At 38.0% G+C, this 17,947-nt stretch overlaps 1 protein-coding gene across 1 annotated transcript in view; it reads left to right on the forward strand.

Annotated features, from left to right (window-relative positions):
* Window positions 1-17,947, forward strand: part of LOC149815811 (methyltransferase) — a 107,266-nt gene that overhangs the window by 72,757 nt on the left and 16,562 nt on the right. Inside the window, exon 6 of the mRNA XM_089989904.1 lies at window positions 1,761-1,899. Within this exon, the coding sequence (XP_089846030.1) occupies window positions 1,761-1,899 (139 nt within the window). The remainder of the gene's footprint in view (window positions 1-1,760; window positions 1,900-17,947) is intronic.

Here is a 17,947-nt window from a genome sequence, read left to right on the forward strand (position 1 = left end):
GGGGAGTGCGGCTTTTCGAGTGGTGGGTGAGATGGATGGTGGTGGTGGGTGAAGGATTGATGGTGGTGGGTGGTGAGATGGAGAGAGAGAGACCACAAAATTTTCCTGCCCTGGAGGAATGTTTCCTATAAAAAATGTACTTTTTAGAAAAACTCTCTCAGAGAGAAATTTTCTCTCGTATGGGTCAGAAAAGTCATATGGATTTTCCACTTTGTATCACTTTTCCTACATCTTTCCCACTTCCAAATGTGCCCTAAGGGAGATATGAGTAGGATCAGTCAAAATATAGGTTCTACTGAGTCCTTAGGAAAGTTCTAATGACAACATAATTCACCAGCTTGTCAAGAGATTTGGCATCCACAATCATCTTGTCAAGCCCACAGAGAATGCAGAAACCTATCAAACCATGAACAATTGTTTGTGGATTGCAGAGGATGCTCCTTGGGAGTGGTGGCTGAAGAGTAGAGGATGCAAGTGATGATGGAATTTGAAGGGTTGTTAGGGCTTCTTCGCCTGAGTTGTCTTAAGGACCCATTATATTACTTGGACTTGGATGCCAATTGGATTAAAGAATACAATGGACCTAGGTCCTATAATCATTATGGATTTCATAAGATGGGGCGGTTCAGTATGGTATTACATTGGAGGATCCAACTCAACTCAACTCAACTCCTACTACTACTTCTAGCACACTTTGATGGCATGTCATCTCCATGCTACCTCATTGTGTCGAGGCAGAAGTTAGGGCAACATTTTAAGCCTTCTTGGTTTACCAATGAAGGAATGCAGTAAGGGGAATGGAAGCTCTACCTCAGCAGCTTCGAAGGATGTGTTGATACTCAGCAAGGTGGAGGACATGAAGGATGAATACAACTAGCTTGTGAACTATCAGCAAGGGGTCTTGGTGATTAAGATATATATTATTATCTCAGTCACTGATAAGCTCAACTGTGTTCTCCCATCATAATGTGTAGGCAAGATGGAGGAAGATATGAATCTAAAGGCGTCCTCTCTTGCAAAAACTGACTCATTCGTCAATCATCTCGTCTGGATGTTAGAATACTCCAGGATTATAACATTAAGCAATCTCGTTCATGCAGTGCAAAATCACAAGCAGGTTTGCACCTAGATTTCCCAGGAAGACAGGCCTATGGAACATAAGGGGGCTAGTGGTTAAAAATAAATGCCTTTTCCAAGTGAATCTTCAGAGAAGCTCAGATTATGCAGTGTTTGGGGTGATTGACCAGGACATGATCTAAAAGAGCCCATGAAATTGAAAGAAAAATATGGTTGTTTCGTTCATTAAAGTGCCATGGAATGAATGGACAATGTTTGAATTCAAACCAGAAAGTAACAATTTTAGCTTCATCCAGTTTGCAATATGTTATCTAGATGCTCATTTTTAATTTAGGATTCTATTTGTAATGAAATTTATGATTTCTTTCTTATTCTTCCTTTTTTATGTAATTCTTGTATTCCTTCTATTTCTAGTACCAAATGGGGCTAGATCAATGAAGTGTGCTTTGCAGCATAGACTTAAAAAATGTGGCATCTTGCTGAATTTGAGTGATCTGTATGGAAATTTGCATTTTTTGTTCCAACTTGTTCTGTCTATTTGTTCCTTTTTTAATTGTTATAGTTAGCAATCTTGCTTCAACATAAGAATTTGTTGTATGATATGTACATCATGTTTTAGCCCTCAAGTATATGAAACTGTATATGTAACCACATTTTACTTTAATGTGTGTTTTAATTATCAGGCACATTTTGTTGAAATGGATCCTTGGGTTGTGTCTGAAGTGCTGAGGCCAAATTTAGAATGCACTGGATTTTTAAACATGTCTGTGGTACATACTGTCCAGGTGGAAAGGTTCCTGGAGCAGGCGGCACAATTTCCAGGTATGCACATTCAGATATCAATAATGGAAGTGTCTGGTCATAATTGTTCCTTAATCTTTTGACTGTAATTAGGTCAATTGTATTGCCCATGCCTTTTTGGTGTTCTGTTTGCTTACAATCCTCTATGGTTGTGGATTATCAATAAGAAATGAGGTTGATGGTCTGAACTCTGATGGCTTAATCTAATTTTTTGTACATGTTCTCTTTCATGAGTAGTATGAAGTTCATGCTATACAAAAGCCAATTGATAATCATAGGGTAAAGACAGTTGCTCTGGAAATCATGCCTGCACTAATTTCATGTTTACAAAGTCAGGGTGCCTTGAGAACTAACGAAAAAAAGCCAAAGCTAGATTTACACCTCTAGCATGGTGGAAAACCATTACTGTGGCTTATTTTAGTATCTCATATAAAAGGGGCATCACAAGTAACTTCGGGATTAATTGATATCAGCTCAACAGATTGTTACAAGTATTCATTAGGAGCTGACTGCATGTCAACTCTATGATTTGAGCAACAAGAATGCTAAGATGAACTGGAATAGGAGAAGAAGTAGGTAAATTAGATGGAGTGAATCTATTAATGTCATGGTAGAAAGTCATTGCAAAAACAATGAAATATCAACAATAAAGTCCCAACAAACTAGAGAAGTCCGGAATGTGGATAGAAAAAGTAACATGATGAAAAACCTGTAACTTGTTCTCATTGATATCAAAACACCGATATCCCTTATGGTTAATACCATAGCCAAGAAATGTGCATTTAGTGGCCTTGGCCAAGAGTTTATCTTTCTCATAACTAGGCAAATACAACATATACAATTGAAATTATGAAGGGAATAATTAGGGAGACAATGAAAAGAAGAGAAAAAGCAATGTGGCAAAGGAAATCAATGGTAGAACAATCACAAATCCATGTAAGTTATGTGAAAACAAACCACAAATCCTAGGCAGCAAAATTTCGATAACCATCACATAGGGAAGGATGCTTAGGGGGGATGAAAAGTTAAGTGTGTAACGATCCCAGCTCATACCCATGAAAAAGTGACAATTTTTTTTTAATTAAGTGCGAAAACAATCCCAGAGACCTGGGGCCTTTACAGTTAAACACAACCACCATCACAAGGGATCTTATACTCATCTTTCATACCAAACCTAAGTCACAGGGACTCAGCAAAGCAGGTGCTGCACCCGCGTCGACACGATGAGATGCGGGTGCGGTCAACGCACCCAGGGTCATTTAGGTTCATTTTTTAGACTATTTTTTTTTTCGCCCGATGAAAAACGAGTGAAAGAAGGAGGATTAGGGCAAAATCCTCCTGAAGCCGATGTCGATGCCGACATCGACGATCTCCGACTCCTTCCGGCCGCTCCTCCTCAGTTCTTAGGTATGTCTCCTTCCGATTTGCTCTCTCTCTCACTCTCACTCGCTCTCCGTCACTCTCACGGTCTCTCCTCTCTGTCACTCACTATCTCTCATTCGCTCTCACTCTCACTCGCTCTTCGTCACTCTCACTCGCTCTATTCTCTCTGATTGTATTATACGTGGGTCATTAGCATCTAGGGTTTTTAACTTTTTATTAATATGCTTTTTGGACATTTCAAAATTTTTTCAATAATATTATTTTGGGGTTTTGGGTATTTTGAATTTTTTTCAATAATGTTATTTGGGGGGTTTGGGCATTCCGAATTTTTTTGATGAATTGATGATGCTACTATATAGTTAATAAAATTTGTATTTATTTTTTGGGGATCTTTGACTATTTGATTTTGGGGCTTTTGATTCTATGTTAAAATGGGTTTTGTGGAGCTTCTTGATTTTTCATTTCGTTTACAATCTATTTTATTAGTTGCTTATGCTTGATGACTTAAGGTCAAATGTTACTTTATCTTTTTTGAAAAGTCGTTCTATCAACCATTGCTTAAAATGTGTTGCTATGTTATGGGCATGTAATGGGTTTAATTTATTTGTTTTGGAATTGATTCATTATCTAAGTTCAGTTCATAGGATTATAAGATCTACCAAGTTACAGAAGTTATTGATTTGTCAATATTTTAAGGTGCAGTTGCTCACTTTCCTGTTTCAAGAAACACAAGGTATTCTCTTCATTCAAGTTCTTTTGCTGGTTGCTCTTGCGTAAGGTTTAATGTTAGAAATATGAAGTTACATTGAATCACTCAAGCATATATATGTTCATATAACCTGGTTAATGTACCCCTGTTTTGACCAGTCCCAGACATATTGTTGACTAAGAAAATGATCTATCTGACTATGCCAACCTTGAAACGGTCAAGGTTCCCTTATATATATAATAGTTTTACTGTTGTTAACTGTTAAAACTTCAAAATTATATATATATATATATATATATATATATATATATATATATATATATATATATATATATATATATATACATTTTTGCCCTGCCGCACCCTCGCACCTATGGGTTTTTAAAGTGCCGCATCCCCACACCCGCACCCGCACCCGCACCCGCACCCATGTGACTTAGTACCAAACTAATCAAAACTTTATTTATTCAAATGCATATAGTTTAAGTCATAAGTAAATAAAAGTAAAGAAAACAAAAAGAAAGAGTCACGCCGTCCCAAGAATCTGCCCTGCAGTGGTGTAGTCCCCTCATGACTCTTCTCAGAAGCAAGCCTTCTCCACTAGACATCTGAGGCTGCGAAAAAACATAAAAAATAGGGTGTTAGAATCCAAAATTTTTTGCGTATAAATCCCTTTAATGAAACAAATAAGCATAAAGAATACAGATAAGATTCATGCAATAATTTAGATGGATGCATTTATGACAAATTCGTAATTCAATTAATCATTTATACAATAGAAAACAATTGTTAAGCATGAGAGACAATTTAATAATCAATAGGGACCACAAGTTAAGCAATATAGACATTTAACATGCAGTAGGGAAGAAACATCATGCATTCATCAATATATCACAATTAGGGTAATAAGTAAATATGCATGATCTAATGCATAGCAGGAGTATGCATGATTTCAATGCACATGTATGAACACATTATTATCTTTAGTCAAGTTTTCTTTTCTATATGCATGTTCCTATTAAATGCATACAATTTAAGTTTCTCTTTTTAATTACTGTTGCCCGCGGATACACCAAACAGGTAAAATCTCCGTGGTCAAGTTAGGTTCCCAGGGTAACTTAGCACACAATTTGTATTTTATTACTTGGTTCCAAACTTAACCCTCGACCGATATAAGAAAACAACACCATTCATCGGAATATTAGAAATCAACATCTAATGTCGGAGACACCAGGGACATCATCATTCACAAGTGCCACTTTTCTTGGTATACCAAAACAACAACTGTGTCTACACACCACCCCCAGGCAAAGTGGCAGATTCTCCTGAAAACTGTGGCCAGGAGAAGAACCTTAATATCGGGTTAGGGGCAACAACAACACACACATAGTTTTTGTATTCTCACGGTCCCCAAACCGCTAAGCCCAATATTACATTTCTGTAGAAGGAACATCAAGGGATCATTAATTACACTGTTCTTTTTATCTTGTTATTAATATCAATTCCATGAATTTGCAAATATGCAAACGTAAGCTCGCAAGTCAACATGAGCAATTCTTCACGGTCTACCACCCATGATAACAATAAAACAATGCAATTAAAACCGCAATACCAAATATGATCTTTGCAATGCATAAACAAGTAAAACAAGAAGCACACCGACTCAAGGCATCTAACAACCCATGATGATCCACTTTAATCACCCATGCATTCATATGTAAAAATCATTAGGAACATGCCAATGCATTCATTACATATCACATGCTTTTCTATCCACAACCATGCATGCCAAATTAATACCACAAATTCGCGTTTCCAAACGCGAGGCTCATCACGGTACTCTTGCCCGTGGAAAATGCAGAACAGTGCAATTAGAGAAAAATGTCGAGAATGTGATTTTTGCGATGCATAAAAACAAGTTAATGAGCAATCTAAGCTCAGGCTCACCAGGCCCGCGATGATCCATTGATCATGGATGCATCATATGAAAAAATCGAAACATTCATGCTATAAATGCAATGATGTCAATATGCTTTTAAAATGCACTCATATATGTCGAATAACAATGTGCATGTAATAAATAAAGCATTCATATGCATGCATTCATTATTCATGTGCATGTGTTTTCATGTAACCATTCCCATGTATGCTTCCATTCATGAGAGCTAAATTTAAAAGAAAAGTGAACATTCCTATGTCCGCAAACCATGCATCGTCTCATGTAATCACACATGTACTTAAATTAACCTACATGTAGCACAATGCTTAAAGGAAGTCTCGACAAGTTAAGCACATGAAAATCTTTTATTCCCAGCATGATTCAAAATTCCAATTAGGCCGCAAAACACATATAATCAATATATAATTTTCCAGTAAACTAGGCCAGCACCGTAGAAATGGAATACATTCATTTATTTCCTTTTTTTTTTTTAAATAAGAATGCACCACTAGTCACAGCTACCAAGGTCTGGCAGTCAGCTGAGACCCACTTGGCTGGCTGCTAGCCACACCAACCACTCATAATTTAAAAGTTTTATTTATAACTTGCTTTTTAAAAAAAAGAAGTTTCTTGAGTGGAGGTTGCTGCCCAACAGTCTGGTAGGAGCCATGGGATCAAGGCTCAAGCTGGCCAGACTGCTGCCTAACATAAATTGTTTAATATATTTTTTTTTCTGAAAAATTTAAAGGCATAGCCCTATGAGATTTCGTATGGATGTATGTGTGGTTCAGCTTGCACAGGAAAGTAGAGAGAGAGGAGGAGATGCACAATTGGCTGGGGCGGCACGCACAGGCTCGACCTCCAAACCCTAAGCTTTATAAAATAAGCAGATATACAATGAGCCTTGTAATATCAGAGATATTACAAGAATGCCATTAATGAAGCTGTATTGAGCATGTGTTTCATTTAACATGCGTATGGATCTGGATCCAGATCCATACACAAACTATATTTTAACACCCTCCCTCAAGTTGTACGTGATTTTGGAGCATGTACAACTTGCTCTTCAATAGCCAAAATTGACGTCCTGTTAACCCCTTGGTAAACAGGTCTGCCACTTGATCTTCTGTTCGAACATGACGTAGTTCTATCTCCTTCATCTCGACTTTCTGCCGTATAAAATGTTGATCAATCTCAATGTGCTTTATTCTGCTATGCTGGATAGGATTACATGCAATGTTTATTGTGCTTTGATTGTCACATAAAAGAAATGATCGAATAATTGTCTCCCCAAGATCACTCAATAAGTGCCTAATCCATGTGGCTTTTGCCGTGCCTGCACCATCGATCTGTATTCAGCCTCTGTACTCGATCGTGCCACTGCCTTTGTTTTCTGCTGCTCCAGGACACTAAATTGTGTCCAATATATACACAATATCCGGAGACAGATCGTCTCTCATCTGGATCCTCTGCCCAATCTGCGTCTGTATAAGTGATGAGTTCATGTTCTCTATGCAGATTATCGTTCTTGCGATAAACAAGTCTGTCTCCTATAGTTCCTTTTAAATAGCGTAGAATGCGCTTCACAACTTCCATATGACCCTCCGTTGGAGCATGCATAAACTGGGATACCTGATTGACAACATAAACTATATCAGGTCTGGTAAAGGTCAAGTACTGTAACATCCCCACGAGACTTCTATACGTTGTAGGGTTGACACAAAGATGACCATCTTCAGAGCTCAACCTTTGATGTAATACACTAGGAGTGTTGACTGGTTTGCAATTCGTCATCCCGGCTCTTTCCAGAAGGTCAAGAGTGTATTTTTGTTGCATGAGTGTCAATGTGTCTTGTTGTCTGTCAACTTCCACACCAAGAAAGTACCTCAACTCCCCTAAATCTTTCATCTTGAAAGTTTTCATTAAAAACTGCTTCACGTCTTGCACATGATTATCTGAGTTCTCAGTGATAACAATGTCATCAACATATATAAGAAGTATAACAATGTTTGCCTTTTGGTAAATAAAGAGTGAGTGATCCAGAGAGCATCTTCTAAAACCATAACTCTGAATTTGCATAGAGAAACTTTCAAACCAGGAACAGGACGCCTGTTTCAACCCATACAGAGATTTCCTTAGTTTGCACACCCAGGCAGTAGGATCCTTCTTGGCATAACCAGGAGGTTGCTCCATATACACTTCTTCCTTTAAAGTTTCATGCAAAAATGCATTTTTAACATCCATCTGGCTAAGGCTCCAACCTCGATCGACTGCTAGGGATATGATGACACGAATAGTACCCATTTTGACTACCGGACTAAAAGTTTCATCGTAGTCTTCACTATATTGTTGTGTGAATCCTCGAGCAACAAGTCGCGCCTTATATCTGTCAATACTTCCTTCAGGCTTATACTTTGTTTTATAAACCCATTTTGAGCCAACTACATTCTTTCCTTCTGGCCGAGGGACTATTTCCCAAGTCTGGCATTCATGAAGAGCTTCCATTTCTTCATTCATAGCTTCAGTCCAATGACGAGATTGAAGAGCTTGATTAAAACAAGTGGGTTCATCCTGTTTTGTGAGCTGAGACAAACAACTGGAAATCAAGGGAGAATGTCTCATAACTCACCCATCGTTGAATAGGATGCTTAATGCGTGACGACCTTTGAGCTGGATCATTGGCGATGCTTTCCACATTCCTCGGCTCTGTATTTTTGTCCCGTCTAGTGTATATCTGTCCAGAGAAGCGTTCTACTGGGGGTGGCTCAACTGGAGACTCAACTGGAGATAATTCAACATGCATCTGTGAGTCATTCAACTCCCTACTCAAGCCGAAGGAAGGACAATTTGTCTCACATGTTTCTCCTGTATTAGCAAAAAGATCTGCCCTCATCCATGGATCATATACTTCTAATTCTCGAGATGGCAACGCTGCAGAGTCATCGACTTGAAAATTTCGTTCGTCAAAAACAACATTTCTGGAGGTCCTAATACGTTTTGTAGTAGGGTCATAGCATCGATAACCTTTGTATTCATCTGCATACCCAACAAATCTGCACTTGACAGCCTTGTCCTGAAACTTATTTCGCAGAGATGAATCAATATGTACATAACATACACAACCAAAAACACACAACTCATCGTAAGAGGGATGTTGCCCAAATAAAATATAATAGGGAGATTTCTGATCCAAAAGTGCCATAGGAAGACGATTTATGATATGAACAGATGTGTGAAAAACTTTTTTCCAGAGACTAATGGGCACATTGCTATCATGTAACATGCTCATCGCGCTCTCGACAATATGCCTGTGTTTCCTCTCCGCAACCCCATTTTGTTGAGGAGTATGAGAGCAAAAAACTTGTCGACTTATTCCTTTATCCCGAAGAAAGGCAATAAACTCGTTCTCTGAATACTCTCCTCCACCATCACATTGTAAATGCACAATATCACAAGCAAACTTTGTTTTGACCATCGAATGAAATTCCCGAAATATTTGAAAAACTTCATGCTTGTGTTTTAGGAAATATATCCAAGTATAACGAGAATAAGAATCAATAAAAACAACATAGTAACGACTGCCAGAAAGAGAAGGAATAGGTGCGGGTCCCCAAACATCGGAACAAATAATCTCAAATGGCTTTGAAGCTCTTTTATTTATAATATGAAAAAGAAGAACATGGCTTTTGCAGAGTTCGCATGAACATTTATTATTATTATCAAAAAATGAACATAAACTAGACTCTGGAAGGAGACCATCAGATACAAGATTTTCAACGAAACCCCGACTACAATGTCCCAAACGACTATGCCAAATATCTGGCTTATTACAATGAGATGAATTAAAAACTTCCAATGAAGGGAAAAACAAAGACTCTGAAGGCGAAGACACTGAAGAATGCTTGGACGACTTCAACTGGAGGACTGGGACTGAAGGCGAAGACACTGAAGGAATCTCCTTGAAGACATACATGTTTCCTTGTCGCTCCTCCTTAGCGAACGTCTCCTTCGTTCGTAGATCCTTAACATAAACAGAAGAGGGAGTAAATTCGACGGAAGAATTCATATCGTCAACAAGTTTAGCTACAGAAACAATGTTCTTTTTAATATTAGGAGCAAGAAGGACATTGGACAAGTTAAGTGAGGACTTTGACATAGGGATATGTGCACTGCCAGTATGACTAATGGAGTGACAAGTTTCATCTCACGTAACTATACTACCATTTTCAAAATAAGGCAATAAGTGAGATAACTTACCCGCATTACCCGTAACTTGTGTGGCGGCACCTGAATCAACATACCATTCGCCTTGTTCATTTTGCTTGATCATCTGTGACAATGCTGATAACAAAAGTTGTTGCACATCTGTGGATGACACTTTTGTGTCCACAGTAGTAGCTGATTTATTCTCAATTTTGTTTATTTTTCCTCTATTCTGTAGATTGAACCAACAATCAACTTTCACATGTCCTCTTTTGTTACATAAGAAAAAAGTGGGCACTCTCCTCTGATTCCCTTTATTAAAAGCCCCTGAAATATTAGGTATAGGCAAGATACCACGTCCTCCCTGCCCAAAACGTTCGCGGCCTCTGCCTCCTTGATGCCCTCCATTCCCTCGTCCAAAACCTACAGAAGTGTCTATGGCCAAAACTGAATGAGGACGAGTTGATTCATTTCCTTCTGCCCTTTGTTTCATAATCATCTCATGCTGGAGAAGTTTCGCTTGAAGGTCATCAAAAGTGGGCAACTGAGGAAGGCATGATAAAGCTGTGGTAAACATGTCAAAATCAGGACCCAATCCATTGAGAAGTTGTTGAACTTTATCTTTATCTGCAATAGCACTTCCAATAACCGCCAATTGATCAGTAATACTCTTCAAGCGGCCTATGTATTCCATGACTGTCATGGAGCCTTTCTTCAAACTTTGAAATTCATTTTTTAAGTACATAACTCGGGCTTCTGATATCTGAGAGTATGTCTGAGACAACTTACTCCACAGATCCGCCACAGTGTAATCATCTGAAAGAGTAACCAACACTTCTTGAGAGAGTGTTGACGTAATATAAGCAACCAAAGACTGATCCCACTTCCTCCAAGCTGTATACTCTGGATTCTTAATAGAAATGATAATTGTGTCACCCTTCTCATCCTTGGTTTCCTGCAAAATAAGCCGTGGTGGTATAGGAACTAAAACATCCAGATGTTCATCGAGATCCTGACTCCGTATAAAAGGAAGGATTTGCCTCTTCCAAGTCAAAAAATTAGAATGAGTAAGTTTTTCTGTAACGAGTTGACTCAAGAAATTTGCAGAGGGACCGGATGACGATGAGTAATCCATATCAATGGGACAATGAATAAGCAAACAAAACGAATGGAAAGAAACAAACAGGTTTGAGATCACTTAATCAATCAGGAGAACTTCAACAAGACATGTACCTGTGCTACCAATATCTTGAAATAATCCTTTTTTTTTTGTAGATTCAAAATCAAGATTGTAAACTGTTATAATCTGCCTATAGGCGTTGCACTGGGAACACTAAAATAACAATAAAGGAAAAGAAAAATTTCTGGAATCAAAGAGATTGTTTGCAATTAAAGAATGAATAAAAATGGTGACTACAATAAAAAATGAATCAAACAGGCTGCAATCAGAGAGGAGAACACTTATAAATGATGACTGCAATGTGGATGCAGTCGTTGATGTTGAGGAAAAACTGACAGACGTTGAGAGTGGATGAATCAAGAAACGATGACTGACAGTCGTCGATGGCTGCAGCAATGTGGCTGTAGTCGTTGATGTTGAGGAAAGACTGACAAACGTTAAGAGTGGATGAATCAAGAGACGATGACTGACAGTCGTCGATGGCTGCAGTCGTTGATGTGGCTGACAGTCGTTGATGAACGAGAATAAAAAAAAATGAGTAGCAGACGAACCTGTTTAGTTTTGGGACTGTCGTTGATGAACGATGGGATTGGTATCACGTTAAGAACCTGGACAGATGATGAACGAGAACTAGCAGAAAAAAAAATAGTTGCATAGAAGGATTCGGAGAGGAGAATAAAAAGGGAGAAAGATGAGTTGCATAGAAGGGTTGGGAGAGGAGAATAAAAAAGGGGGAAGACGAGCCAAAACCTGTTTCTTCATATCTCGCTGAACACGCCTCTAATAGGATTCCGCAACCCCAAGCTTTGATACCATATGAGATTTTGTATGGATGTATGTGTGGTTCAGCTTGCACAGGAAAGTAGAGAGAGAGAGGAGGAGATGCACAATTGGCTGGGGCGGCACGCACAGGCTCGACCTCCAAACCCTAAGCTTTATAAAATAAACAGATATACAATGAGCCTTGTAATATCAGAGATATTACAAGAATGCCATTAATGAAGCTGTATTGAGCATGTGTTTCATTTAACATGCGTATGGATCTGGATCCAGATCCATACGCAAACTACATTTTAACAAGCCCCAGTCGAGCCCAGTCGAGCCCACTCGGCTGGGGTCGAGATGACCTTACACACAGACCCTGCACAGGTCGGGCCTGTGCAGGTCTGTCAGGGTCCTCTCTATCGCCACTTAGGGGACTGTCAGGCCAGCCCCGGGCCTGACAGTTAATGTACAGGCCCTGGCAGTGCCTGTACATAAGACTGCCAAGGCCTGGCAGTCAGCTGAGCCCTGCTCGGTTGGCTGCCAGCCAGCCCGTAATCCCCTTTTTTATGAGAAAAAAAACCCTGCTCGATAATTTTTTTTTCATGAACCCCTGTCCACCAAATCTGGCAGCATCTGAACACGAAGTATAACTGACCAAACACATTCAGATCATGCTTTCTAAAGAATCAAAGCATGCTCACAGAAAAACAAGTTTGATTGCAGCCCAATTTAACTGCATCCATGTGGGAATAAATCTGTTGTATATGTAGAAACTGTTTTATAAACACTGAAGTTGTTAAACTAATAAACTCAAAAGATCGGCATACACACAACCATATGGGCCAGCCAACCTCTATTTTAAAGAGTTTGGATTTACCAAACTGTTTTCAAATAAACACTACATAACATTAACATCATCAAACTGCATGGGTTGTTAGGCATCAACGAAAATTCAATATTCTTGGCCCTACAAAAACACAATTATATATATATATATATATATATATATATATATATATATATATATATATATATATATATATATATATAGGAATCACTACTGTCATACACACTAATAATGAAAAAAAACATATAGGTATATAGACATCATATGCCTTTATCCATGCATCCAAAACAAAACGTAGACCTAGATGCCATGCACTTATTGGCTAAATCAATAGAATATCTATGTAGATCAAAACTTACAAAAGAAACCTTAGAAAAAAAACTTTTACCACCAATAAAAATTCTGTTTTAACATGTAGAGAATTTTATTTCATTGTAAAGATGAAAAGAATCAAGAATACACGCATGGATGAAGATCCATGATGTATCTTTGATAAAACATGCATAAAAACCTATGTCACACGGACTCGGCTAGGGAGGTGCTGCACCCGAGTCGACACGCCCCGACACGGGTGTGGACACGGGTGCGGCTTCGGGCTTGGCCTGGACTCGGTCAACGCCGAGTCGGACTCGGTCAACGCCGAGTCGGACTCGGTCAACGCCGAGTCGGACTCGGTCAACGAGTTGAGGCCGAGTCCGTCCACATTTTGGACTCGGTCAACTTTGACCGAGCCCAAAAATGTCTATTGAAAAAACTAAAAAAATGATTTTTTTTATATAAAAAGAGATGGTGCACAGTGCTGTGCCTGTTTACAGTGCTGTGCACAGCTGTGCCAGTGCACAGTGTTGTGCCAGTGCACAGTGCTGTGCCTGTGCACAGTGCACAGTGCGCACAGTGCCTGTGCACAGTGCACAGTGCTGTGACTGTGTACTTTTTAAATAAAATAAAATAAAATAAAATAAAATAATATCTTTTTTTTTAAAAATAAAATAAAATAAAATAAAATAATATATATATATATATATAGCCGAGTCCCCGTGTCCAAAAAATTTAAAATTGTGCCGCACCCGTGTCGCACCCGCACCCGCACCCGCACCCGCACCCATGTGACAGATAAAAACGCTTTTTCCATGGATTTCCATCAAAATATTGCATGGGCATCCAATCTATATCAATTTCTCACTTGATTCAAGAGAGAAAACTCATACCATGAATAAAAACTTGAAGAAAAACGATGGTGGAAGTTGAAAAACGTGGGCAAATGATTGGAGATGGCTCAAACTCCTCATCTTCTTCCTTTTTTTTTCTCTTTTCCTCACTTTATCTCTCCTCATTTTTTTCCTTCTCTTTCTCTTTTCTCTCTCTTTTTTGTGGTTTTTTATAGGCCCTATAGGGGAGGTCGCCCCTCGCTTTTTCTCCAGCCCTATTGGACTCTCTCTCTCTCTTAGTTTCTTATTTTTTTTGAAACTCTCCCAAATGTTGACTTTTCCATATTTGAAATTTTTTCCTTTTTAAAACTTTTAAAACTCTTTCTTAACCTCTCTTAAGCAATAATAAGAACTCTTTTAGGAAGTCCTACTCAGCCCAAAAATGAAAACTCGGAATTAATATTATTTATTTATTTATTTAATTATTAAATATTAATTAATTAAAAATATTTAAAAACTTCCAAAAATAACCAAATTAACCTAGAAGGCTCCCTAACCTCATATTAACCCAAAATAAAGCTTTATATTCAATTTAAAGCTAGAAAAATGTTGGGCTTGGATTTGGATCCGGATTCAGATCCAAGACCCAAAACAAAAATTGGAGTAAGACCTGGATCGAATCCAGATTTACGTAGGACTTAAATAGAACCAAAATCCACAAAAATTTGGATCCTAAGATTTGGATCCGATCCGATTCAACTCCGGATCCATCTCGACAAACCAGAGTTACCGAAAGTGCCTAGGCGCATGGGGAAGCGCGTTTCTAAAGCGTAAAACGTCGTGCTTCCGAAACGTGCAGGGAAGCGTGCTTCCTAAAAATGGGAAGCACGTTTCTCTTTTATGGGAAACACGCTTCCCATTTATGGGAAGTGTGCTTCCCCCTCGCTTCCCCATTTTTTCATTTTTTTCGCTTCCGGTTCGCTTCCTAGGTCGCTTTCAAGACAGTTCGTAATTTTCTTCTAAGTCATCCCACGCTTTTCGCTTCCTAAATTTTTGAAAGTGCCTTGCTTCCCGCTCCCGCTTCCTGTATCGCTTCCTGCTCCCGCTTCCTCGACTTGTAACTCTGCGTTAGACTGCTCAATTTTTGAAAAAATGTGATTTCTGGACCAACCATAGCCCAGATTTAGAAAAGTAAAACACCGTTGCACTCATAATTTCGAGACGCATCCAACAATATATTACATGAATATCAAATTCCGAATTTCACCCAAAAATAACTTGAATTTTGCTCGAATTTCGCTTGAATTTAAAGATTGAAAATAAAACTTTTTTCTCGCGTTTCAATTGGCTCGTTTAGACCTAGTTGATGAGACTTGGGTCAAACCCAGACTCAAAAACATCAATCTAAAATTGTGGTTCAAACGATTTTTCTCCCAGACTTAGCCAAATTTTTGAAAATCTCAAATTTAACTAAGTGTGAAAATATGTGACATTACAAAGTGGCTCAGCGAAGAAATAAAGTCTGTGTACAACTCCAACTATCAAATGAAATGTAAATATAGAAAGATATAGGGCACAAGTCAGATCGGTGATATTGTTGACATCAACAATCGCCCCTTTTTTTTTTATTAGATCCGGTTTGAATATATATATATATATATATATATATATATATATATATATATATATATATATATATATATGTGTGTGTGTGTGTGTGTGTGTGTGTGTGTGTGTGTGTGTGTGTTAATCTAACATTAAATTAGTTGTGTTTAACATTAGATGAATTTAACCTTATGAAAATGACTAAAACACCTTTAAAACAATAACATTTTTTAAAATACAATGTTAATTTTCAAGGTCATATGGTGACTTTGATAGCTTTATAAAGTTACTCTTTTGGAAAAGGTGTTTGACTTTTCAATTCCCTCTAGGTTCAAAAGACCTATAATGTTCAAAAAGTAACCATGCACTTTAAAAATACCATTCTTTCAAGGGTATTTTAGTGATTTTGATAATGTTGAATCCATCTATTGTTAAATACAATTAGTTTAATGTTAGATTTTTTATATATATATATATATATATATATATATATATAGAGAGAGAGAGAGAGAGAGAGAGAGAGAGAGAGAGAGAGAGAGAGAGAGAGAGAGAGAGAGAGAGAGAGGGAGAGTTTCCTGTTACCTTTTTTTTAATATCTTCCCTCTTTTTTTTAGGGTATAAAGGAAGAGAGGGTTGATCCCAAGAAAACCGAGAAAGGAAAAGAAGACTGAATCTGTTACAGATCTGATTAATTAGATCTGCGATGGATCGAAGGTCGAGTTTTTTTTAAAGAAAGAAGGAATATGAGAATAATGAAGAAAATGACAGGAGGAAAAGAAAATTAGGGTAGATGAGAGAGAAACTTATCTTGAAGAGGAATCAATGAATCAACAACAACATTGATATGAGTGTTAGAATTTAGGGAATCCGATGTTCAATCACACGGAGAGAGAAGAGAACGCAAGAGAGAAAATATGCTGCAGTAGAAACCACGATTCCTCATACAGGGAATCGGTGAACAAGTCTTCATTATATATATCCTCTAATACAAGGTTTAGGGTACTAAATTACCCTTTTACAACACAGCTAAATTACAATGTAGCCATTAATGAAGATGCGTCAGTCCTGTACATAACGACTTCTTTTCAATGAGGTCTTATATCTCGCCCTGATACCATATTAAATATCTTGGAATATGTGCCTGCCTTGTGGAATCGTGCCTTAGGAGAATAAGAAAGGAAACAGAGAGAAGAATAGCAGCCAAGTATACTGAAAATGATAGGGCTCACGTCCTTTTATATGTATTCATTATATTTTAGTGTACAAAAATGCCCTTGGCCTAAATACAAAATAATAATTACACCCATTCTAACTTGAATGACTATAATACCCTTTGCAATACATGGTTATTCTCAACATATACTTGTACATATACATTTGCTACAGTCATTTGTATGTACAAATCTCTTTTTTTCATTTTTTTGTTGTTTTCATGAATCAACTATCGAGATGTGATCTACATGTATTGTTTAGTGGAATCAGCACTTCGACTGTCCTATTATGACAGGTAGGTCTGATTTTGGAAGATTCCAAAAATCAACAGCCTACAATATGCAATATTTTCATGACACCTAAAGTCATATTTTTAGGTTGAAAAAATAATGATCCAAATACCGACTTGTAGCATTTGAACTATGCTGAATCCATCTATGAGACGTTTATGTGATCTACAGTCGTTTCTGCATATGAAAGTTTATAGAAAATATTAACAAAGACACACACACACACACCCAATGTGCATTCACTTTAAATAGTTCAACCATATTAGTCAGATATATAAAAAAGCCTTATAGATGTGATCTACATGATATATTTAATCAAAAAAACATATTTTGGATCATATCATTGTGATATATAAGAATTTTTTTTAAGGGGCATCAAAAAATTAATGGCCCACAATATGTCAAAAATTGAAGATTAAAGATTCATAACTATATTCAGAAAAACACGATACAAGATATGATTCTTAACAAACAAACTATGCTTAACACATCCATAGGGTTAGATTGAGCGAGAGAGATATTCTTGACCATCGTGCATAATGAGTGCTCACATTACCTGGTGCACATATGTGCACGCTGACAAGGGATGCCGTCGAGTGCGTATTGCCAAGCTACATGGGTGTGTGAAGGAACCACACGGGACACAAAATCGGTGTGCGTGGTGAGCAAGCTGCGGTGAGGGAATGTGTGTGCATCGACAAGTGCACATGGTGGGAGAGGCATGAGGCGAACTACAGTGTGGCAAGGAAGTCTGCGTGTAGTCTCAACCAAGCATGGGGCACACGCGA

Source organism: Nuphar pumila, chromosome 15, assembly GCF_984573655.1.
Source record: "Nuphar pumila chromosome 15, dmNupPumi1.hap1.1, whole genome shotgun sequence".
NCBI lineage: Eukaryota > Viridiplantae > Streptophyta > Magnoliopsida > Nymphaeales > Nymphaeaceae > Nuphar > Nuphar pumila.